General features: G+C 27.9%; 1 protein-coding gene across 1 annotated transcript in view; it reads left to right on the top strand.

The window, feature by feature from the left end:
• Positions 1-25,233, top strand: part of LOC129971190 (E3 ubiquitin-protein ligase AMFR-like) — a 128,096-nt gene extending 102,863 nt beyond the window's left edge. Inside the window, exons 6-15 of the mRNA XM_056084742.1 lie at positions 68-200; positions 3,601-3,734; positions 9,026-9,136; positions 11,907-12,082; positions 16,115-16,221; positions 16,636-16,761; positions 17,998-18,048; positions 22,100-22,221; positions 23,048-23,170; positions 24,409-25,233. Coding sequence (XP_055940717.1) covers positions 68-200; positions 3,601-3,734; positions 9,026-9,136; positions 11,907-12,082; positions 16,115-16,221; positions 16,636-16,761; positions 17,998-18,048; positions 22,100-22,221; positions 23,048-23,170; positions 24,409-24,439 — 1,114 coding nt within the window. The 3' untranslated portion in view covers positions 24,440-25,233. The remainder of the gene's footprint in view (positions 1-67; positions 201-3,600; positions 3,735-9,025; positions 9,137-11,906; positions 12,083-16,114; positions 16,222-16,635; positions 16,762-17,997; positions 18,049-22,099; positions 22,222-23,047; positions 23,171-24,408) is intronic.
• Positions 25,234-27,107: the final 1,874 nt, after the last annotated feature.

Here is a 27,107-nt window from a genome sequence, read left to right on the forward strand (position 1 = left end):
GATTTGTGCATATATTGGATAATATTTTCATGTATATGCTTACTTTACTTGGTATTTCTCCTTGCAGGTACGTTATATATTTATTAGATGCATCTCAAGAAGGGGCTTGGGAGAAAAGAGCTTCATATGTGTATTATACAGAGTTGGGCTTTGAGCTCCTAGCTTTAATCATCGATTTTCTTCATCATTTGCACATGTTGGTAAGATATTTTGTTTTTGTTTCTTGCTATTTGCCTTATTTTGTACGTAACTAAGTTTTATATGGGCTATTAATAAATATACATTTTTAATACTGTATTACCATGAACCAAAGCAATGTATTACGTAAATTCATAATCGCTTCCCCTTTTAACAACAAAAATAGAATATGCTCAACTGCAGTAATTTAAAGTGAATAGTTTACTCTATGAAGAGCATCGTTATTGATACAAGGCGGTCATAAAGTCTTTCCCTGAATTACAGAACCATTAAATATAATATACTATGAAATATTTGCTATGGTATTTGTTCTTAATTTTTTTTAGTCCAACATATAATGCAATTACTGCATAAATAATGATTTTTACATTTGATTATGATCAAAATGATGTCAGTGAAGGGAAAAGTACAATGTTTCTTTGGTTCCATAAATTCAAATGGACCACAACTATTTAATATTAAATTGTAGTTAAAGGGCAAAATAGTATTTGCAATGTCAATTAAAGGTATTGATACACTCAGATACTGTACAGAGATGATCAGAGATGCTATTTCTAGTGGAATGTTGAACGATACTTAGCTAGAATTGGAACATTTTTCGAATACCAAGAGTTTACTGATGTAAATGGTTTTATTAAAAACTTAATAAGTGACGTTATAATGTATCAAAACTACCATGTTCCAAATTAAAATTTTTTAGAATATTTTTTGTTACCAAGGAAAGATTTTGTGATCGTTCTCTATATCCCACATTATATTTAGAAATCAGGCACGGATTATCTCGCAACTGAGTGCTTGCTGGACACAAGTCAGTCAGTTGATGCAATCAGTTTCTGCCAAAATCCATTTTGTAAAATTCAGTTTCTGGCAATTAATTTCCGGGTTATGTAAAATTTCAAAATTTTCTTGTGCATATTCATCCCACATAAATAGTCTGTTGTATAATGTTTACAATATTTTATTATTCAATATTTAACAATATTATACAACATTGTGAATATTGTTTAATATCGTACTATATGTGTATGCTATTTGTGCAGTGCATCATCAATTGACATCCAATCCTTTGACTGCCGTGTTTACTCTCGTATCTGGGAAAATTTAATTTTGATAACTGTCATTTTCAATAAACAATTATATTAACTTTCTCAGACTTGAGTAGTGTATGGTTAAATATGATTTTCAAAAGAAAAAAAAACCTTCCATTCACTTTAAAGAATTACTTTGAAATTATGTATAAATTTTACAGATGTTATATACTTCAGGTGATGTGGTTGAAATTAAGGCTAAAATGAACTTCCCGTGCTTGCTTTTACCTCTATTGTAGCTACAGTCATTTCATATTCGTGTGGAGCCTTCCTAATGTACTGTGCCAATTTAATATTTTAATTTATTGTGCACTTTAAGAGGTAAATGGGTGAAGCATTACACATGTATTACTTAATCATGTGGCTATGAACTAGGCATTGGTATTTTGTAGAAGTAGGATGCAGTTTCAGGTGTCCTTCTTATCCTTTAATCATGATTCTGAGTCCGTTTCATAATTTATTCTAGATAATTCTATTTATATGAAATACTTTTTGCTATATTTATCAAAGCCCCTTTTCATTACACCTCTGTCATAAGCTAGAATAGACTGGGAAGTGTTTTTTGCTTTCGGGTCACTATCTTAAAAACTTGAAAATTTCTTGTTGTATTTCTCTTATCAAATTCCTAAAATAGTTTTTGCAAAAAAAAAAAAAAAAAAAAAAAAAAATTCAGCAAAGTAATTTTTATGTCCATTGCATAACTTTCTACTTTACCATATTAATAAATGTGTTATGGATGGTTTACTTTCTATGCATTTATATTTGTTACATATATTTAACGATTATCATTTTTACAAAATGGGATTTTTTCTATTAAAAATACGTAGTAATGAAAGACTAATAATATATTCTGTTAACTAAAAATGCTTGGTTCTGAAAAGGAAGTATCCAAATAATGCTTTACTTTTAAAACTTTTGAATAATTGAAAATTCTTGTTTAATGATATTTTATTGCAACAGCAAGAGTTTTGAGTAAAAGCGTTTGTATAAAAAGCAATGTCTTATCCTTATTAATGCAAATGCGTTATAATTTGATCCATTTAGTAATGAAATATTTTCCCACTTTTTCTGATTTCCTCAATATGATTATTCCGAGACCTTGCACATGGAGACGAAGACTTATTTGAATTAATTCTTGCTTATGGTTTCACTTATCAAATACTTTTAACTAACAGTATAATCTGACCTGCCCAAAATATTGTTTGTGTTCAATTTCAATAGCATATCTTATACAGAGTATGTGGTTCTGATAGTTTGATTTGTGATGTTTTGACTTCACTTTCTTTTTCCTGGCTTAAAATAAACATTTCCAGTAATTTAAGATGCTATTTTCTGCCTAGTTCTCAAAACTGCTTTTCAAATTTCATTATAGAAGTACAAAATTTTATAATCAAGTGTTATACATCTGTTAAATCTATTTATTTTCAGTCATCGATATATTTTTAAGAGGTCAATTATATTATTGGATAGAATAATAATAATTTTTACGATTTCCAAGGTATCTGATATTCAGTATTTTTGAAAAAAATTTTAGGATCTTAAAAAAAGAAATTTACTGTAGCTATTTGGTTTTTTAGGGATTTAATCGAATTTTTTTCTGAATGTACCAAGTTGTGATTAAGAACTGACGTTTATCGCATCACAGCACACATTCGACGTGTTATTACAAAATAAATACTTTAAGAAACAATTTTTTATAATAGAAACTGCGATAACATCAAACTGCTTGGAATTTTAGTATTTCATTTTAGATATCTCCAGTTTGTTTTATTTATAACTCAAATTTTGTCTATTTTCGTTGTCAAGAAAATGTCCAATTATTTTAATGGACATGCATCCATTATTTAAGATGAAAATTAAATAGCTCTCTGAAACTATTTGTTTAATGTTGCTTGTTTGAATTATTTTTCTGCTTGAAACTACTGAAATTTATTGATTCCTCATCCTTCTGAAACTAAATGTTTCTCGAAATATATCAAAAAAATTTGACACATTGCAAATTATCTTAAATAACTTAGAACAGCAGAATTTTTTGATGCCACATTCATTCCTATTTAATTTCTTGTGTATTTTAGTTTGCTTCGCAAGTTATTTCATAGCATAGTGTTGTTTATATTAATTTTTCTGGTTTACTTTCTTTTCATAAAAAAAGCTACCAGTTAGATTGGCACTGATAACAATTGGATTGTTGTGATGTTTGTTATTTTTTTACTTTATAATATTACTTTTACTATTTTTCACTTCCATAAATTCATCTATAATACTTAAAAATGTTATGAAATGTTACGATTGTGATTTTCGTTTTTTCCTGTAGGTATGGGCAAACATTTTCTTATCGATGGCTACACTTGTTATTGCAATGCAGCTTCGATGTCTATTTTATGAAATTAAACATCGTGTGAAAAAATACAAGAATTATTTGAAAATAGTTAAACACATGGAATGCAAGTATGTATATTATTCATTTCGCTTCTTAAAATATCAATTTAATTTATCGTATTTCCAAAATGTTTTGGATGTATTCTGTTTATGAATGTTGTTATATGAATGTCATTTGTGTTGTTTTTCATCTGTAGCAAGTTTGATGCATATTTTTTTTATTTCGAAATATATTCATTGACTAATGACAATATTTTATTTTAGGTAAAATCAAATTTTTTTCATTGTCTCAATTAAATAGATCTCCTAACCATTAAATATTTCAATTAAAAAAAATGCATGAAAATGGGGAGAAAAATTGGAGAGAGAATGGAATCCTGAGGTAGACTAATAGTTAAGATTCTAAATTTAGAGATGGAATTTCTTTAACATTCTTCGATGGGTTTGTATATACAATAGAATTGCGTTAAAATTCACCTTGTCATTTTATCTAAAGTTCTAAGGTTTAGTGGGTTCGAAATAAGTTCATTTTTATAGACTGAACCGTAAGCATTCTTAATCAGGGTTGCCACGCCACCGGATGGCCGCGGATCAAATTGATTTTTGAATAATCAGTTTTTAAACCAGATATTGGCTGAAATATTGTCTATGCCTGAAACCGATTTCTTAGTTCTGCTTATTGCTTTTTTTTTTCTTTCCAGTTCTTCCCAAATTTCGATATTTTTGTTGAGGTTAATGTATCTCAAAAAATTTTTAATGATTTCAATGGTTAATCAAATGGTTATTTTTGATGTTTTAAGTCAAAAGTAATGATAGTTTTGAAGAATTATATCGTTAAGTTTAGAATTTTGATTAGTGTCATTTGAAGGTTTATGCAGTGCATTAAAAAATATTTTTGGATTCAGATTATGCGGCTGATTTTATCCCAATATTCTCTACGTGCCTTTTTGATAGGGAACAGTGAACTCTGATTTTTTTTTGTGCTTTTTACCCCCCAGCCAAAGTACTTTTTTGCGAAAATAAATTTTGAAAATTATGACATGTATTATTCCACCAAAGTGAATAGGTTGTCTTTGATAGAGATATAATTGATATATTTTAAGATTATTTTAATCGCTTTCTTTGATTTCTCCTTTTGGAAATGGGTCGATATATTGAATCATTTCATCGAGTTAACTGTTTTTTACTCTACCAGTTAATTGCTTTTAAAATGCATCTTGGGCTATCTAATTACAGACCAGGTAATAATGGTAGGAATATCCGATCGCTTTCAAAGCTGAATTTGTAATCATAGCTGGAATGTTTGGTTGAAACGGTTGCCAGAATAAAGCGTAAGGTCCAAAATGAATTGTGTTCTTGTAGAGCTATGTGTTGGGGTATTAGAATTTCTTAGCCAATTCGCAAAATTATTACTTGATGCTAAGAAATGGATTCCTCTCTCCGTACCGGTGGTGAAACTTAATCTCTGAAGATGAATGTAGGATTAGCTACAGATTTCAAACAAGATTTAGCTTGATCAGTATCAAATCCTTGAGGTGCATACAAGTTTATGATAATGAATTTGATATCCACGTAATGAAATTCGATTGCCAGAATTTCTAACTTTAGAATGTCACTCAAGTTAGTAGGAATGGTTTTACCTGACATTTTTTGCTACTTAAATATCACCTCCCTGATGATTTTGTCTTTAAGTTAGGGAAAAAAAATATTTTTAAAGGGAAAAAAAGTATCGTGGAAAACCCCAAAAAGTACCGTAGAAAAGAGAATAGACAACCAAATTTACTTTTTTTAAATTTTTTTTTTTTTATCTCGCCACAATTTATTTGTTCAAAATTCATGACGGGGTCCCAATAACAAAGAATGATGCTTGTATTTAAAAAATGAGGAAACGAGAATTGAAAGCAACTAAGAAAAGGGGAAGGGAATGTGCAACCTAATTCCGGGACACACAAAAATCTTGAAGGGGGGGGGATGCCTGAGTCATTGCTACATCAGCATTTTACTGCATATGGAAATGCATTACTTTCCATCCGGTTCAAAAAATGTTGAGTCGTTTATTCTCCTTTGAAAGGGATTTGCTGCCTTGATTCATTTGACTAATAATAGCCTCTCAACGTTCCGGATAAATACGTCTCGTTTTTTCGGTGTTGTTCCATTTTAACATATCTTCTATAATTGAATCGAATTTTGAAATAATCGTAGCTTCTAGATCACTAGATTTTTTCCCCCAGTATTCGCGAAAGGGATATTTTTCGATTCTTGGAAAATACGCCTTTCTCCTCCGATGATTGTGGCATTTTACTTCAAGGATATACTTTTCTTTAGTGTAAAGGGAACAATCTTTTCATACAGCTGCGTGCGTGCCTTGGCAATTTATACATTTTTCTAGACTTAAAAAGAAAGTGACTTTGTTTAAGAAATTTAGTGGGGTAGTGGAAACTAAATACTTTCCATATTGTCTGCGCCAATCTATAGGTGCAACGGTGGCTTAGTAGTAAGGTCTCGGTTTCAGAATCGGATGGTTTCAGGTTCGAAACTCGATTCCCCCCAAAACCGTCGTGTAAACTGTTCTTGTGCACATTAACTCTCTTGGGCCAAACGTTCTCCTGCTGGTGTGGTGTTGAAGTTTGGAGAATTGGTGCAAGCTCAGATGTAATCCTCGTCCTCTGACCGGGTTCAGAATGACAAGGTCCGTCCCAAAATAACCCTAGTGTTGCTTTAAGACATGATGTTAATATAACTAAACTAAACCAAACCCGCCGATCTATAAAGTATTGGAATTTTTAGTGGAAAATCCACATTTTAATTCAATTTGGGAAGGTTATGCCCATTTGAATTACAAATGCTTGCGAAATTTTCCAACTGTGAACTCATCTGGAAAGTTATGTCGTTCTGTAAGCTCTGAGAAGGACACTAATGCAGGAGAAAATGTCAAGGAATCTTGATGAAATATTTTCCTACTTAATATCTGTACATATCGGGATTTTTTTTTTTTTTTTTTTTTTTTCTAAATTCAAAATCTGTGTCTTACACACAAGGTTAAAGATTGTGAATATTATCTTCCCTCATCTTGTAAATCGCTTATTCGAAATATTTGTATATCGATTAACGTCTTCTTTGATATAGCTTTGCAGGAGTTTTAAATTTGAAATTGTGTTCTTAAATTTGAATCTTTGACTGGTAACAATAGTAATTTCTTCATACTGCTTTTGATCCAGGCACTTTTATTTGCTTATTAGTTAATCAGATAAAAGTCTGATTTCATGTTCAAAAGTTCAAAAGTAAGGCTGTTTGGCATACTTAACCCGCTTTTAATGATCAATTTGAAGCGACTTAGAACTACCATATTTAGGCCAAGAAAAGTACTGTTCTGAAGTAAAAGGGGAAAAAAACAAGTAGTTTTTCCATCTTCGTTAAGAATAATTCAAAAGAAAGTAATAAAGGAAAGATAAGAAAATACTTTGTCACAACTATTCAACTACAAATTCTAAACCGATGGAATTTTTAAGTTTGAAATGCAAATTCAGAGAGCAAAAGTAAACTCAAACCACATTAAATGCTTAAGAAAGGGAAGGGGAGGAAAAAAAAGACACAATCTTCTTTGTTGAAAAATAGTACAAACAAAATAGTACAGTATTCTAAATTGAATTAATCTGAGTTAAGTTGTAACTACTATGACGCATACAATTATTTATTAAATGTAGGGGCTGTAAATGGTTGTTATCCTTATCAAATAATTAACCAATGCATTTCTTTTTAACCCCTTTTTTATTCCTTTTTATTTACTATACATATACAGTTTCTCAGTTAAGAGCTAGATTTTTGTAGAAATTGACACATATGGCTAGCAATTAAGATTGTGTTAGAAAGGACTAGAAAATACATAATGTTTTTAGTCAATCATGTAGTATGTAATGCGTCGACCAGAATTAGAAGCTGTTTAGGGCTCAATTGTCTAAAATTCAAATTTTTTAGATACAGCTGGGATATAAACTCATCGAGCTTTTAAAATACTAAAAGGGGATTATGTTTTTCGGAAAAAAGACATTAACTACTGGGTTGGTCAAAAGAATGTTACAGTATCTAGTTAAAAGTACGTGAATATTGAAATTATCTTTAAATAATAGTTATTTATTCTCTTTTTTTTTGTGGAAATTTTGAGGGTTTTTTAAAAAGATTATTCTTCTATAAATTATTAATACGGAAAATATGAAATTATCAGTTTTTCCAGTCCATTTATCCTTCCCCCATAGGATTATTTCAGACACTGAGAAGCTTCAGGAGGAAAAGCAATTGGTTCTGGTAGGTTCTTTCCTATCTAGTAGATACAGAAATAGTGTGGGGTCAGCTACCACTTATAGATGACGGAACGTGCCGCCTACTGGAATTGTATCGTGGTCGGTGATGACCCTTAGGACTCAATGTTAGTTTGCGCCGATGTTGTCTAGTCATTCAGATTTATGTGTGTGCCTTCGACTGAGTCAGATTGTTTATGGTTCCCATTCCCTCTATTATGATCTGAAATAATATAATTGAATTAGAAAAGCTTCTGATTGAGAATTTAAAAAATGAAAATAGAATACATAAATTCCGTCGAGGTTTAATGGCAATTGTGTATTTAAAAAATAAGTCTCGAAATTGTTAGACCAATTTTTGCTTCCTGTTGATGACTTTTGTATCCTGCTTTCCTATATTGAAATGAGCTAGTTTTTTACTTGTCTTATATTCCCTAAATTAATGGGTTTTTTAAAAAATTATATAAAAAAATTTACTGAATTTCTATCATTTTGATTTGATGTAATATTTCAATGCATAATGTTTTAATTAAAACTTCTTTTTTAAAAATAACGTTGAGTTGCTCTAAAATATTTCTGTAAATAAAGGGCAATTATTTCTATAAGATTAAATGAATTTCAGCTCTTCAAACATTGGAGTAGAAGTCTTCTCTTTTTAAAATCATTCAAATGAGCACTTGTCAAAGAAAAGAACAATAGATTAATTATGAAATAAATGTAGAAATAGTTTATTCGAGTCGAAGTATTTTAGTGGCATGCATTATTTAAAAATTGAATGGAAGATTGAATCAGTTTTTATGCTTTTATTTTTAAAAAGCTTTAACAAAACAAAAACAATGTCTAAAGATAATTGATAATACTTACCTACTGATTAGTAAATAAAGAATATACAGACATGAAATATTTTTCACTGCTCAAAAATGTATTTTCTAATGTTGAAAAATGAATAGTAGCAATCCAGTGAATTCTTAGATTTGTCTGTTTTTCTCGTGTATTAAAATATCTTTATGGGTCGTTTTAGAAGCAATTCATATGAAACAATGCACTAAAATGTTACCTTTTCAGCTATCCAATGGCTTCAGCTGATGAATTAGATAAAAACAATGATGACTGTGCCATATGCTGGGACCATTTGGATTTTGCAAGAAAATTACCATGTGGCCATTTATTTCATAAGTAAGTGTATATTTATAATGTTTTTGCAGACACAGTTTCAGAATAAATATTTAATTTTAAATACAGGAAATTATTATTGCACTAGAAAGTTACTCTTGAATATATCTTCTAACATCCATATATTAAGGGAGATAAAAGAACCAGTCAACAAAACCTAACCAATGTGCCAGTTTCATCCATTTTTATTTCATATGAAAATCTTTGATCCTTAGATGTCATCAATAGTTGCTAATCTCTTATCAGTTTCCGTTTTTGAGAGATCTAAAATAAAAATGACTGCTTTCAGTTCTAACAACTGGATCGATTTCGCCCATTTTATTCGTCAATATATTTTGAATAATTAAGAAAACCAGATCTAATTTAGAGATTTTTTTTTTTTTTCATATGGCCTGAGACTTTTTTTTATGGATCAATGATCTTGTTATGGTATCAATACTCCCGCCTCCCTATCATTTTTTACTTTCTTGTATATGATGTGCAAAAAAAAATATTGTAATAGTTAAAAAACAAACAAAAAAAAACCCTGAGATTTTTATGAATCTCCACATTTTAGACTTCTCTTTGGTATTATATCTGTCTGTCTGACTGAAGTAACTGAAAAACATGTTGAGTACTTCAACACTCAAATGGATGTAATTTGGTATGCAGTCTTTACGTCAAATTTATAGTTTCTGTCCAATTTTGAGTGAAATCCATTCAATTTGCCTGGCTGTTTGATTATAAATTAACGCGATAACTACTAAACGAAGCGAGCTGGGGGTATAAAATTAGGTATATAAATTTAACATAGTCAAAACTATCAAATTCTAAGCCATAAGGGGTTGACCACCTATCCATCTGTACTTTCAGAAGCATGCATATGTAATAACACAAAAAATGCAATGATTTAAATATATTGAATATTGTACTTTTTTTTGTGTGGGCGTGTGCGACTACGATTGTAGTTCTATGTCAAATTTTTATTCAGTCGTTTGGGGAAAATGCGTCTAAAATGCAAATTTGATTTTCAGATACTATCAGCCCGCGTTCCAGTGATTAATTGCCAAAAAAATTCATCAAGGCTCATGCGATAGATTCAGTAAGAATGTTAAATTCATGTCAAACGTATTTTAAATATCCTCAGATCTTAATATGATGGAATTCTTCAGTTAGTAGAGGCTTCAGTCAGTTGCACCAACTTGTAAGCATTGTTAACCATTCAGAATGCTTAGTTTGTGGTGCAAATCTAATTTAAAATATTTCCTTTTGTTGTTATAATAGGTCATAAAATTTCATTAACATGACTAATTAAATATAGTGAACATACTGCTAATCGCCAAAATGCGGTTACTTTTCAAAATGATTTTAAAAATATGGTACAATGCCCTTTAATATTATAGAAAAATCAAATATTTATTGTTATTAATCTGCAAATCTTTGAAAGTAATTTTTGTGTTAAATATCGTTTTCCAAAGCTGTGCATTAACACCCTGCTGAAATCTTTGCCGTTTCATTTACAAGATATTATACATAGAAATATTAATAATCTTTTAAGAAGATTTGAGTAATCCAATTTTTAACCATTCTTTGACAAAGATTTTTAGCTCTGAAAATAATTTTTGTTGAATAACTGGCATTGTTGGTTTGCAGAAATTTGATGTTTTTAATAAGTTATTAAACAAATGTCATAAATTATAAACTAATAGTTCTAAATTAAACAATTTTTCTCAGTTGTCAATTAATATAATTTGAAATTATAATTGAAATAAAAAAAAAAATGTCGAAGTAAAAAGGATAGAAATTGTCTTGTTTCGTTACATAAAGAACATAATGCCTTGTTGATGAAACCATATACCGTTTATATTACTCATTTTGAAAAGATCTTTTCTGTAAGAAAGCAGAATAACACTTTTAAGTAAGATTATGTACATTAAAAATCTTATTGCTTTTTTTTTTTGTTTGTTTCTTTCAGTGGTTTTAAAGTAAATTTGTGTTAATTTTCTGTTGGCTTTAAACTCATTAAAGGAATGTAAAATTTATTAGGAAAATATTTTTTATAAGTAGTTTAGTTTCATATTAATTTCTTACAAACAAAATGAGAGGGAAGGAAAGGAGCCTAGGAATCTGCTTACAAAAATTCTTGGTGGTTTTAAAAATGTTCTGTATATTGAAAATAGACTACGGTAATTGCAGTGATATCCCTTATTTCAGGTTTTCTTAAATACAGTTTAGAAAGAACTGAGAGAAAATATTACATGCGCATATGCATAGAAGCATTTCAATCATTTTAAATATTTTTTTCCATTATTTTCTTCTAAAATTAGATGAATTCTTCTGTCTTTAATAATTAAAAAAATATGAAAAGTATCTGCATCTGTAACGTTTTGTTATAGTAAAACTTTGCTTACAATGGAGCCAAATCTAAATTATAACTTTTGATGTTGAGATATTCCTTTTTTTTAAAAAAAAATTGATATGGCATAAAAAAATTTGTTTATATTTATCTATAATTTTATGTTTTTAATTAAATGAAACCAATATAGAAATTATGCCATTATAATAAATAATATCCAAGCACGTGATGAAATTTATATAAATATGCTTGAAAATATGCATCTTTTTTTCATCAAAACATATTGAAAAACAAATATCTTATTTAAACTGTATTATTGAATGAATTATTTTTGGTTTACTCTATTGAATTTTAAATTACTATAGAATAAAATTCATGCTTTGTTTTTTTAATATGTTGTATAATATAAATTATAATTTACATGCATCCTTCTTTTAGTTCTTGTCTTCGTTCATGGCTAGAGCAAGACACTTCATGCCCCACTTGCCGCAAAGCATTGAGTGACAGCATGGAAAAAGAAGCAAATATAGCCAATTATGATCATAGTGATATTTTAGATAGAGAAGCTGGTGATCATAACAGCAATTCCAGAAATCAATACTTTCAGTTTGAAGGTAAGAAAAATTGTAAATTACTTAAATTATAAGTATTTAGCTTTTTTCTCTTTTCCTGTGTACTCAACTTCAAAATTCATTATAATATACGTAATTGCCATTTGTCTTATTGTGGAAGTATGAATGTTAATACACTTTTTTGAAGGGGCAAAAAATACATTGATGAACATTTGTTGCTTAAATTGTCTTATGTTTTTGAGCTGTTGCATTTTATATTCTTAATAGATGTTGGAACATAACCATTTGGCTTTGTCACAGCTTAACTAATGTTGACTATTAATAAGTGTATGCATTTACTGACCAAAATCAAATTCTTTATTTCTAGCTCTTTATTACTTAGAATAATTTTTATTGCAGATTCAGCAACATTAATATGCATTGAGAAGGTTTTAAATGGATTCAATCGCTATATATAATATAATATGGTTGTTGTCTTACTGTCATTCATCTGTTAATTACAACTTTCACAATGAGCAAAAACTTCTATTTTTTATATCAGGATAGGATAGGCCAGTAAGAAGTTGCCTTAGAGTGACACAATCTTGGAGAATCCCAAGCCCCCAATTTTTTTAAAGCATTTTAAAAGTTATTTAAACTATGATGTTTAATTATAAATTCTATGCAGTCGAATGTATTCGAATTAAATCAAATATTGTTAATCAAATTTTGAAACATTATAGTAACAACAACTAATTATCATTTATAAGTTTGCCATTTTATACAAAACATGAAAAAATATGATGCTTTATAATTTAGAAAGAAATATGCCAGATCAAATATTTTTAAATATTATTCAGATTGAGCTAAGAAAATTTGTCTGATTAATTTTTTTTGTTTTTTTTTTTTGTTTAAAATTATTTTTAAATTTCAGATGTACAATTTTTTATATGCGACTTGCTCAAATCAATTTTAGAAAGTGATCTACAACTAAGTGTTTTGCTATTACAGTTTTTCAAAATTTGCTACTCAAATCCACTTATATACAAGTTTTTAAATAAAATCGATTAAGAAAAGGTTTTGGAGGAAAAGGAGTTTCAAGATTCATATTGTCTAACGGGACTCTAAAAGAGTTTTTCTGACCTATTTTGTACTTTAAAATAGTTGCAGTACATGGTGAGGTATTATGCGAATATCTTGATGCTTTTTAACCAAAACTTTCCTTTTTGGAAGAATTAATTTTAATTCAAACATTTGTAATTATGAATATATTTAATAAATGCGTAAACAATTTTTGTATACTCTAAAATATTTAAAGCAATGTCTTCCAATATATATGTAATATAATTTTGCAGATGAATGGCCAAAAAAAAGACGAATTTAGAATTGCAATTTATTTTTCCATGGGAGGGCATGGTTTGTACACAAGGAGAACTGATGAAATGTGTCTGTTTAAATCGAGATGCAAGAGAAAAAAGGAAAATTTTCTTTTTGTGTCTTTTATTCCAAGATTCTTGGAGAATTCTTTGACATTTGCCAATTTAAGAAAGGGAATCTTGGTTATTATGGATTTTTATCCCTTTGCTTTCAGTGTGAGAACGGTATAGTCATCCGTTTTGAAATTGTATATTGCTTGCTGTAAAAAAAATATGTAAATAGCTCCCCCCCCCAATTTCCTCAATATTGGTTTTTTCCATCTACACTTTTCATTTCCTATTCCATATTGTTATACAAAAAATGCTTTTATGAATATTTTATTTACCCTTAAAGTTTTTCCCATAAATTTCTGAATATATATAGTTTTCTAAGACTTTTAAAATACTTAATTCAATAATTTTGTATTTAAGGCACATGTAGTTTAATATATGCCTGGTATCGACGTTCTAATGGAGACTCACCAGCTAATTTCTAAACTGTTATTTAGAGCTGTAAACGTCTAATAAAAAAAAATGGCTTAAATGAAGTAAATAGTATTTATTATACATAGTTTGAGTTAGTAAATGTTCTGTTGAATTGCAGGAATTTAAATTTTTATATAAACTCTTCCCAGTGAGTTTTATTTAATAAAATATTCTGGAGATGTTAATAAGAAAAATTCCACTCTTCATCAAAACTGAAATGAATTATGAAAATCTGAATATCACTATTTTATAATAATTAGCAATTATAAATCTTTTTAACTGCCTGAAAGCAGATGTGACAGTCAGCACCCGAAATTCCTTCAAAGCTACCCAAAATAATAAAAATGTTGATATTCAAAGTTTCAGATTTGGTCACAAAGATTAAACTATTTATTTTTTTAAATTTAAAAGTTGGATTATTACCCAACATGATTCATTAAATTGGACTGCATAAAGTTTAGACTTCATAATTTTTTCAGAAGTACATTTATTGACTGAAGCAAACTGTTTGTCATTACCTTCTGAAAGTAGAGCTAAAAACTGAATTTTATGACAAATCATAAATTTTTATTGAATAATCCTTTGAGATATTGAATAAATTATAAAATATATTCTGTAGTATACAAAAGACCTCAAAGCTAAGCGATTCTCTTTCCTGTACTTGTATTTTTAAGAAAATGCAATTTTAACAAAAAAATTTGTATTAATTGAAGTTCAAATACATTTGCTTCGAATTAAAATTTTAGAGGAGTAGCAAAAAATTGGGGAATACATAATACAATGAGCAAATTGGTGCAAGGCTTCTGTAGTTGTAGGAGTAATATGAAAAAATCAACCTGAAGTTGAAAATATTTTTCTGAGGAAGCTATTAAAGACTAAGTTGCTAAGTGTTTCAATCAAATATTTTATATAACTATTAATCTGGGCATACTGGCTGATGACCAAAGATGGTTAGTATATTATATGAAATAATTTTCATGTTACTAGCTATTTTTTACACGTTGCAGTTTCTTTTGAGTAGAATTATAAAATTTATTAGTTTAATGAAATCAGACTGAAGGCGATAAGGTTAATTGTTTTAAATTTGTTACTTAAATTTTACTTAAATAGCTCCATTAAGTTCTTACAGTAATATCTATTGCAATTTTCTTATATTTATATTTCAATTTTTATTTATTTATTATTTATTATTTTTTTTACATAAGACAAATGTTTACTGAGGAGTGAATACAAGAAATAAACTCGGAAATATTAATTGCTATTGCTTGAATATTGTTCACAGTGTTAGGAAGTCTTCCTAACTAGGCTGAGGGAGCCATAAACAAAATAATTTTAACCTTTCCCCCCCCTGGTTGATTGAGTGTGGAAGGGGGAACTATGATAAAATATTAGGGTAATATTAGCATTTTATCAATTGTAATCGATCAGGTTTCGATGTTTCATTATGTTCACTTAGTTGTTGAATGCACGTAAACCAAACATCTGCTTCCATAATATGTACGAATGTGAATACAGTTCAGTCACGAGTCATTACAGATAAATGTAAACAAATGCATATTCTCAAAATAAATTAAATAAAAAATATTTGTTTGAAGGATTAACATGTTAAAAATATGCCAAAATAAACTAAATTGACCATTTTATTAAAAAAGAAGTCTTATAATATGCACTGCCTGGGACTTCTTCCACCAAGACTTCAATCCACCATTGATTGTTTAGCAATCGGGAATTATCTTAAATGCCACCAGTTTCATATAAGTCAGCACAAAGCAGTACATTTTTAACTAGGCAGTTACTCAAATTTATCTAGTTAAAGTATTTAATTTATAGTTAACAATAAACAAATGATTTTTCTGGCTAGCCTGCTTTAATTACTAGAAATTTTACCCAGATATTTTTCAATTCTCTTTCTAAGTATATCTTTCAATTTATCCAGGCCACATGAAATTTGACTAGATTGTGTTGTTGAATAAAAATTTGAATGCCATTATTTGCCTGTGTTGATTTAGTAGATAGTTCAATTTATTGAAACTATTTTTGATAAAATATTTTATTAATCTTGCTTCCAATTTGAAAATCTTGTCTGTTTCTTGTAGTCTTTCATTTCATGATTTTATTTTAAAATATGTTTTCAATTACTTTTTTTATGAAAATGCATATAAATATTTGTTATTAATAAACAAAACTTTCTTAGGATCTCGTTATGTTAGCTGGCTACCTAGCTTTTTCGGAGTTCCTCACCCTAATGACGCAGAAGAGAGCAATTTGTCACCAGAGCAGATTGCCGAGTTTGAAAGCATGGTATGATCTTAACCTTGTGAAAATAAAATTTGAATTCGATTAATTCAAAAAATACTTATTTTAAGCCAATCAAATTCTGCTTGATATTTAAATGGAAACATGATTAAATAATCATTATGCCAAGGATCGTTAATGTATCAATTTTGAGAACTTTAATTATGAAGTTTTTAAAATATTTTCTAATATGTTATGCAATAGTGCATTGCTCTCTGAGATGACTTTTCTTTCTTTATTGCTGTAGTTATCTAAAGCAGATTATTTGTTTTCATTGACTCTCAAAATCCAATGGATGTTGAATGCTTGACTACATGACAATCGGAGTATTGAAATGGCTTCGTTATAAAGCATATATTCTTAAAATGGTCTTTAAATTTTTAATTCAGTAAAATCATATGTATTCTTCTTTTATTACAGGCTCGTCAAGTCCAACAAATGTTCCCTAACATGCCCTTTAGCTGTATAATGGAAGATCTTCGATCAACAAAATCTGTTGAAGTAACTGTGGAAAACATTCTAGATGGAAAACTAGTCGCTCCTCCGGTATGCAGAGGATTAAATTAGTTCAGTCTTGAAAGAACTGAACCACAATTTTTGTATTTTGAATTCTTTTTTTATCTCTTAAACTCATTTGCTGAAAAATCGAATCTATAGTCTTGTATGTATTTTACATTTCCATGATCTTATAATGCTGAGCAGATGTCTAATTCTTTTCAGAATAATGATTTTTCCAGATTTCCTAATAAACTATACATTTATTGCAACTTCCAAATATAATGCAGAATTTGTCGAGTTTTGGCTCATTATATTCGAATTAGGTACAATACATTAAACTAACACTAACATATTATATCTATAATAGTGATATAATGTCGATTGGATCAGTTTTACTGGCAAAAAAATTATTTTTCATCATACAGCACTAAACATAAGGTATATATAAACATATGATCTGCAAAAAAAAAAAAAAAAAAGTTTGATTATATTTTAAAAAATTAAAATTTCTATTTTGTTACAAATAATCAATTTACTAATCTACGTGGTAAAAAATCTGTAGTATAGGTCTTAAAATATAAAAAAAATAATGTAATGTAAGAAAAATGTCATTTTTTTAAAGGTAAGATTAGGATGAAGCATTTTATGAAAAATATCTTTTAAAATACTGCTAGGAGAAAAAAAAAGCAGTAGATATATTGAGAATTCTCACCATTCTATAAGAAAGTGTCAAACTGACATTAAGCATTGACATATTGTATATAATTGCTGTTGAATTTATTTTTTTTCTATTAATCAGAAATATTTTTCACTATGTCAAAAACTAAACCTTGTTTATAACTATAATTGAAAAGCAACAATATTTATTATCAATATCAACTCGGATATTGCATGAAATAAAATTTTTCATATTTTTGTTTTCATGTAAATTAATTTTATTGTTTGCAATACTCTTTTTAATAAATTTCTTCCATGAAAGATGTGTAAAAATATCATCCATCTTTTTAAAAATGTATATGCAGTTCATAAAGAAGCATATTTATATTTAGTATTCTCTTGCTTCTGAAAATTGTATGATCCACAGATTTTATTGTAAATAGAATTATACATTATAAGCATAAATATTAGTATTCAAATAATTTTATCTTTTTGTCTATGACTCCTGCATTCTAGATTGTTTCAAGCTGCAAAATATTTGGTGCTACATTATATATTGCCTTATATAATTTTATTATAGCTGTGTTCACCTACTTTTATCTTACTATTAAAATTATTATTTTTCAGTCTACATTTCCAGGAAGTTATCTTCAAACAATGCAAGAAGCTAACATGCAAGTAAGTTATTAACTGAAAATGTTTGAATTAAATTTTTTATTGTAAATATGTTTATAATAATTTAAATCCCTATTACTATAATTTCATATCGACTATTTATGAATTGAATATTTCATTTGTTTATTTTCAATTTTAAGTAGGACCTTTAAGATACTTTACATGCAGGTTTCCTACTTGATGTTATTTTCTCCTTTACAATAAGCTTGTGAAATATTCAGTTATGCAGATTTTTGAATTTCTTTTCCTTATGATTTATATATGTTTTGAAATTATTAATTAAAATTTCAAGTTATGGAATTAATTGAAAAGGAAATTAATCAGAATGTTATTTTATGAGAAAAATTATGCAATTCAATAAAATCTTAAAATATGCAAATAAAACATTTACTGAGTCTTATGAAAAAAGAAAAACAAAGTAGCGATCATGTTTTGATATGGCATCTAAATATTTTTAGTTCATAAAAGCAAAATAAAATTTATTATTTTGAACTGAAGTGAATTTAATATATTGATTGTTATATAACTTCCATTCATCTAAGGACTCACTTAACCAAGATTACTGTGATTACTTTATTTGCATGTATAGCTTTATTTTTTAGATATTATTTTGCTTTATGTATATCAAAAATTGGACTGCTGTATCAGTAGCTGAGTGGTCTTCTCTACAACATATGCAGGTATTCGAGTATTAAATCCTGATTAGTATCTGGATCAATGTGTGAAAGAAGAGGGAAAATAATAAAGATCATGCTGGCATGTGGTTGTTCTATACTAATTCAAATTCTCTAAAAATAAACTACAATTTATCGATTACTCTTTTGCGATTTTGATTTTATCCCTATTTCAAACAAAATAAACTTATACATTTGAATAAGTTACTTTTGTTATTTAAAGTATGTGGCAGTCATTATTTCTAACTAGAGTAGATATGGTTGTCAAGTAATTATAAATATAAAAATTTATTTTGTTAAAACAAGCATCACTTATAAAGGTGGGAAAAAAAGAAAATTCCTTTAGTTTAAAATTCTTACTCCTTTTGTTATTAAGATATTTATTTAAATGGAATTGGTAGAAAATTGTTATTTTAATAAACATGTAAACTTGGACTTTATTTTCTAGAAATAAAATTGAAACTTTCTTTATGCCACAATACAAAATCATTTCATTATAATTAATTTTTTTTTTCTTTCTGTGGAGTATTTATATTTTTGTAATTTATGCTAGTATGTAAATATTTATTGTGAAAAAAATAGTCTTTTATTTTGGTTTTCAGATTTCTATTTTTTATATTCTTTCAACTTTGTATCTCAGCCTGTAATTCTTTATTGCAATGCACATTATTAAATCTAAGCAGTTTTTTATATACATTTAAATTTCTTCACTTTTGTAAATGTTTTAAAAAAACATTGATTTTAATTAAATTTTAAATCTTTATAATTTTCAATATAATTGTGCTTTATTTTGTGTTTTTTGTATATTTAATGGAGAGCTGCACAGGTTCAAATCTAAATAAAGTCAAATAAAATACTCTATCTTTCACGATATGCCAATTTCAGTAAAGCACCATTTTTATATGCTTCTGTATTTCATGGATATTCTGCAGTTAAATATTTCCGAATGATGTTTTATGTGAGCATTTCATACTGTTTTTACTTTAATTAAGAAATTGAGAGCTTGAATTTTGTAGTTTCATGAAAGTGAATTTTCCCAACTCTTTTATTTTAATTTTTTTAAAGCATTTTAAGGCTGAAAAAGCTTAAAAGGTCTGAACTTATTACATTTAATTCATGATTATCTGCAGTTGTTAATTTCAAAATTAACAACTGCAGATAATCTTAATTTGTTTTTAAAAAATTCAATTGTGAATAAAGTATTTTATTAAATTTCATCCCCCCCTTTTAACATATATTTTAGCAGCATATAAATGGTTTTGTACTGTTTATTTTTTGTTACTCTAATTTCACTTCTGAAATATGTATATGGAAATTTACCAAATCAAAATCATCACATGTGAAAATGTGTGCATTATTTAATATTTATGCATATAGCCAGGCGTGGTCCCAGAGACAAAATCATTTTTGTGCCATTTAATTTCAGCTGCCCCTTCTCATTGTAAAAGTTTGAGAGCTTCAGAGTTATAATTTTGTACCATAGCTATAATAAAAATCTATGCATCATAAAAGTATTTTCCAATTAAAAATCACTGCATCCTAAATGGAGTGTTTATAATCAAGTTAGTAGAATATAAATACTTATTATTATAGTAATTTGTTGATGGTACACAAGGACAATTTTTTTTTTTTTTTTTTTTTGCTAAAATGATGGCTAAAGCTTATTGCAAGGAATGAGACTTTAATTGTGATCGTTGTCGATGTGGGGCATTATTTTTATTTATTTTGAAAATTACCAATTTTAATTTTAAACTGTTTTGAAGCATATATCTGAATAATGAAAACAATGTTAAATGGGCTGGTGCTTTACATTCATTTACACCTTTTGTGCAAAAATTATATTATCAGAAAATATAATGTATCACTAATGGTACAGTTATCGTTAATATTTTTTTTTCTAAGCAACCAATATATTTCAAATGAAAAATATTATCAATTTGCTTAATGTTAAAAAATTTAAAGAATTTCTTAATAAACTGGAGAAAAGAATATGCATTTAATGAAATAGCAACAAGTTTATTTCATCAGTAAAATTTACAAGAAAGAATATGTAAGAGGATATATTTTGATTTCACACTTATTTTATTTTAGAGTCCTAAAAATAACATTGAAAAACGGTTGACAAACCTTGTATAGCGAAAATATCTCGCATAACGGGCAAAAGAAGTTGCATATGACTCGCTTAACCATGGATGTTTCGCAGAATGAGTGACGAGGAGACACTCACTTGTTGGATTTCACTTGTATGTGTTTTATTGAGTGCTTGTTTGAAGAGAGCCCTTATCTCTGTATGGAATAAGTTCTGGTCATATAGTGTCATTGAACGTGTCTCCGAGGGTTGAGCATGTGCCTGTAGAGCCTAAATCGACGAAATTGTGTTTAACCAAGATTATGGGACTAGAGATGGATAGCAATGACATCATTGAGGTGGTGGAAGAACATAGCATGAGTTACCACTGAGCTTATGCAGTTGCATTCTGTGTCACAACAAAAAGCTGCGGAGGAAATTTAGTCGGGAAAAGAAGAAATAAATGCAAAAGTGAAATAAGGAGGATGCTGAAATCATAGAGGATTATTGCATTGTATTGTAGAAGCATCACTTTAATTAAACAGTAGCATGCAAGCTACAATTTCATTTAACACTAATGTTGTTTCATTTTTGCCAAATTTTAAACCGTAGCCAAACAAAAGTCTTAAAATATATATATTTGCGTGTGTGTGAAAAAAAGCATGTATTGTAAATAAAAATTATTATTATAAACTTGCTTTAGTAATTTCTTTCCCCACAGTAGAACGGAGTGCTCTGTTTTACTGCGATTCCTATGGGGGAAAAAATGGTATCCGAGTAAAGATTGGGGAACAAATTATATTCGATAAGCCAGGTTCCACGCATTACAATTAAGATTGGGGAACAAATTATACTCATTAAGCCAAGTCCCACTGTGAAAAATTTTTGATATGCGAAGTACTTTAATTGCCATAATTCATTTCCCCATTTTTCTTTAAGTTTTTGAAGGGATTCATCATTTCTATGAGAAAAAAAACTAATCCTCCGCCAAGACTGCTCGTGTTGCGAGATACTGTGTCCACACTCCGTCTTCGTGCATGCATGCCTGATAGAACTGAGTCTGTATATAGCTATTATAATTGTGGCAAATTAGTGTGAAGAAAGTTCCCTGATTTAAGAAATAATTTGTTACACTTGAACAAATGATTTTCTTCATATACGGTAATAATTTAAACTTCAACCTGTGCAAGCCTCTTGGGATGCATTAAATATATTTAAAAAAAAATGTATATATCATTTTCCCAGACTTGTTCTGTGAATTTTACGTATTGATAATTCATTTTCAAATGCCTTATTTTTGTGTACAACTAAGGCTTTGGATAGCAGTCAAGCTTCCATGCTGATGGGAAAGCGAGAAGCCTGCAGAGGTCAGTTTAATTATATTGACGATGCAGTATTTCCTCCGGATAGTTACGATGTGGAAGAATTGGACAGGTAAATTCTGGACAATTATAGTTCTTTCAAATTCATGAAAATACATTGCACAGTTTTGTTGTCAGAAGTTTGAACGCTGAAGACTTTAAGGATTACTTGAGCCCTAACATGTTTTTTTTAAATTAATAGAAATGATCCAAAAACGATACGTTTTAAATTATTACAAACTAATTTAAATGAATCTTATTGAATTGTCATCTGTCATGAGAATCTTATCAAGATTAATTTGTTTTCATCAATAATTTAATTTTTTTCTCTTGTTACAAATTGCATATAAATAACATTTTCACTTATCAGAAACTCACTTTTTAAAAATTTCAAAGATGCAGACAAATGTACCTAAAAATTGTTCATCTTAATTCTGGAAAAGTTTCAATTCTTTGCTTTATAAATTCCATATAGTTAATTAATAACTGTCAAACTTTTTCTTCATTCCTTATAGTAACTAACACTTCATCTAGTCATTTTAATTTCGATACAATAGTGACAAGTGAAAATAAATCAAATCGCATTACATTTTTGTCATATCTTATACATGAAGTTGAGGCAGTCATGTATTACTAGTGCAGAACAGATCAAATTTGTCTTCTCAACAATATTATTTGCCCAATTTAAATTTATGCTATCTTCTCGAAGAATGTTTGGTTTATTTATTTCTGATTTTTGACCTCTAATCATAATTATTATCTCCATTCTTAATTTAAAAAAAAATTCTAAAAGTAACAATATAAAATTAAATGATAAGTTTTACTAGCTTCTATTTTAAAATATTAGTTTCAATCAATAAATTACAATGCTATCACAAATGTAATTTTAATTATTTCAGATTTCCAGACCTGATGCGGATGCATATTGCATCACCTCTTGGATGCCGCTTCTCAAAGTCACCCCGAGAAAGAGAACGCATCTTAGCCAAAAGAAAGGAAGATTTGCTAAAACAAGCTAGAAGGTAAAATGATCATCAGTTTTTATCTGAAATACAGTTTTCAGTGTAAAGGCACATTTTGTTTTTAGAAATGGAAAATACAAACACCCCCCCCCCCCCAAAAAAAAATTAATTAATCTGTTACTACTTATAATTTTAAAGGTATTTTAATGATTGAAATCATTAAAGGAATACTCCTAACAGGCATCAAGTGCAAAAAAATGTGTTTTTAGAATTTGTATATCAACATAATTTTAAATGTTTGAATTATAGGTGACAATTGAAATTAATCTCTTTAATGACAGCAGTATATAACTATCTTTTCTCTTCTTTATTAAAAAAATAATTCTTAAATCTGTATCCATAGTAGTTTGGTGTGGCATCTTTCAGTGATGCTAAAAAATAAACTATGCAAGAATCTCAAATTTGGGGGAGGGGGAGTATTTTCACTTCAGCATTTTATTTTTACATATTATCGACAGAGAATTTCAAAATTCTTTCAACTAAATTTTAAGGTGAAATGTAAGTTTGTATTCAAAGTACTTTAGTTTTAAACAAATTTTTATGTAAAGATAAGCCCTGAACAATATTGTTTGTGAAGTTCATTAATTTTTATGCAAATTAAAGTGTTTTTATATTTAGTTACAAACCTTTATAGGGATTACTTGATAACATTAAAGCACTCTTTATTTAATAAAATTTTTCTTTCATTATTTTTATACTATCCGACTTTTACAAAATATGATCCAATATGAATTTCTCCCCTTTGTGTACAAATTCTTTAGATTATTAGAGGATTTTACTAATAAGTGTATTTTATTATTATTATAGGTCCAAATTTTTTTAATAGACATGTAAAATTAAACATTTGTGCAAATAATTAACCCTTATTATTTTTTGAAATTTAATATTTATAGCTGGCATATATATGAAATAACCATTTGAATCTTTCACTTGTGGTTTTTATAATTTTCTTTGGGTGGTTTCTTATTCTTAAAAAAATGGCACTATTTTACAAAATATATTAAAATTGACACAAATGTCTTGCATTCTATTTGCTGCATTAATGAATTGGATCATTTTTTACTATGTACAATATTTAAAAAATGCTTTAGTTTACTTTATTGTGCTGCTATAAGGTAAGTCTTACATTCATACATCAAAATTTTTACAAATTTAGTTCATTATATATTAATTACATAGTTCATTAAATTTTTAAAATGAATATGAATAGAAATTGATTGCATGTTTTCTACTTGCAGAAAGTACCTAACAACAAAAGCTCACGATTAAGCATGATCATCGAGTGCCAGCTATTGAGAAGTCTAATATGAAGCCAAGATTTGTTTGTCTTTAATTTCTCATACTCATGTGTGTTATAATCATTTGTATTTCATCTTTAAAAATCAACCTGACTCAAAGCTTATTTTAGCTTTAGATTAACACTTTTGATTTGTTTTTCAAGTAGCATTTCTACTTGAAAGTTGTGAACTGAATACCAGTTAAAATTAGAACTCATCCGTATCATTTTTTTTCCACAAATACTTGTTTTTTCTCATCTGAATCAGTCACCTCATCGGCTTGTTCTCCTTTATTTTCATACATCTGTATACAAAATTAGTCATATTTGTGTTCAAAATACAAGAACTATGTTACTGAATAAATAAAATATTTCTTGTTTTAATTATGTAAAATGACTTGCAAATAAAGGCTAAATTTAGTTTGGTGTTTGACCTAACAATAATGGGCTGTAATATATTGCTTTTGGGAAAAATATATATTGAGATTAAAGCATTGTCAACATGCATAAGAGAATTATTTCTTTAAGATGCCAGCATATTGTGTTGATATAATTCTATATAAAAGTATATTTCATTATGTATTTGTAAAGTTTATTTCATTTTCATTGCGTATTTGACTCGACATCAGTGGCTGTTTTGGTGATGCATGAAAATTTCCTGCAGCTAGATTTTGCTTTTGATTCTGTCATCAAGAAGTTTTCATGTGTATTAAATTGAATCGAATATTTATTTTAAAAGCTATTCATTTGTGAAGTGTCAATAAAAATAATCTTCTTAAATGGTTAATTTCTTTCAAATGGTCTTTCACTTTCACAAACACAACATTTCTTTAAAATTTTATTACAAATCCAAACACATATACAGCATTAACTGAAGTAGATCTTTTGATACCAGAATTCCTTTTGCCTGAAATAAATAAGAAATACACTTTTAGAATCACTTAATAGAATCATTATATAAAACACAGTTTATATAATTAAGCATTATTCTGCTAACTAGATTCCACTATTTATTTTATAATTGTCAATTATAAAGATAAATTCTATATTAAAATGTATTCAATGATTTTATGACATAATTGATAAATTTACAATATTATGCATTTATATAAACGGAACAAGAGCAGATTTTTTTCCCTTTTTACAATAAAAAAAATGTTTATAAATATTTTTATAATTAAAATTATAATGATTAAAAAAATAAGCACATGCAATTGATTCATGATGTGCTGTGGATAGAAGTAAAAGGAGGAAAGAACAGCAGGACTTAACTCAAAATGAGAATATTTTTTAAATATCCAAATTCAATTCCAAATATGAAATAAACTTTAAATTTGACAGGTATGAAAGTATTATAAGAAAGAATTTAACTAATGTTTAAATTAAAATTAATGCAAGATATCTGGATATAATGTTTAGATTAAATGCTATAAGACATTTCATAGTTAAATGCTGCAAATGATCTTTTATGTTTTATTTATAATGACTGGTTATCGTAGGTCAAATCCATTATGAAGGATTCATTTGCAATTTTCTTAAAGTAATTTATTATCTAGTTACAGAATTTATATTCAGTTAAGAACATTTCAATTAGTATGTTACATGTCACTCGAACCTATATCCAGGAAGAATATTTACATATGTTAATTTGGGATATTTCATCCAATTATTGCAACATTTTAGAAAAATTTTATTTACAATTTATCTAAGGAAATTGATTTTTTTTTACTATAAGCTACACCCAGGTAGTGTGTGAGAGTTCCAAAGAGAAGGTGAGATAATAGTATTAGAATCATACAGGGATGATGAGCAGCAAAGCAATTGCCACCACGGAGCCTGTAGTTTACAGATATCTGATATGATTTATGATGGGCATTCACTACACTTTTAATTCAGATACTGTGCAATATGGTAAATTAAACTGTATGAAGAGAATTCTAGATGCTAATATTAAGCACTTTTACTTTATGTGACAGTGTTTAATGAATTTTCTTAGTTCTTTCTTGGAAACTTTAATTTGATTGGACTTGCCTTTTCTTATAATCTGGAATGTTTCTAGCGGGATAAAAATTAAATTCTAATAGAATACCACTTTATAAGAAGCTGTGCAATTACTGTATATTAGGGAAAATATGAATGCATTGAATAGAATGTCTGGATTAGATCAAAGAGAATTGTACACAAGTTATTTTAATAATTTTTATGCTGTTTAATTTCAATTGAAGCAAGAATCTATTATAATTGCTCATATGTAAATGACCTTTATAAATTAAGTATTATTAAAGAAATATTTTCTATGTACTAATGAATATTCTGCCAATTTGATTTTATAAATAATAGTTATACCTTTTCAAAAGAAAAAATATGAACCGATATAAATTTTACATTTAAATGTGTAAAAATAACATTACATCTAGAGGCATCTGAAGATAATATATCAATAAGTATCTACATTCAGTTCATTTTTTATCACATTATGTTGAAAAATGTCATAAAAGGTAAATCAACTACCTTCAAAACCAACTTAAAGTAAACAGGTGGTAATGCAAGAAGGTAATGTCGGAACTGTATGCAGGATGCTCCAAGAATTTCAAACCTAGTTTTGAAGGGTTTAAATTTTACAGGATATGTGAGCATACAAAAAATGAATAGCTTTCAACA

Source organism: Argiope bruennichi, chromosome 6 (assembly GCF_947563725.1).
Source record: "Argiope bruennichi chromosome 6, qqArgBrue1.1, whole genome shotgun sequence".
Taxonomy (NCBI): Eukaryota; Metazoa; Arthropoda; class Arachnida; order Araneae; family Araneidae; genus Argiope; species Argiope bruennichi.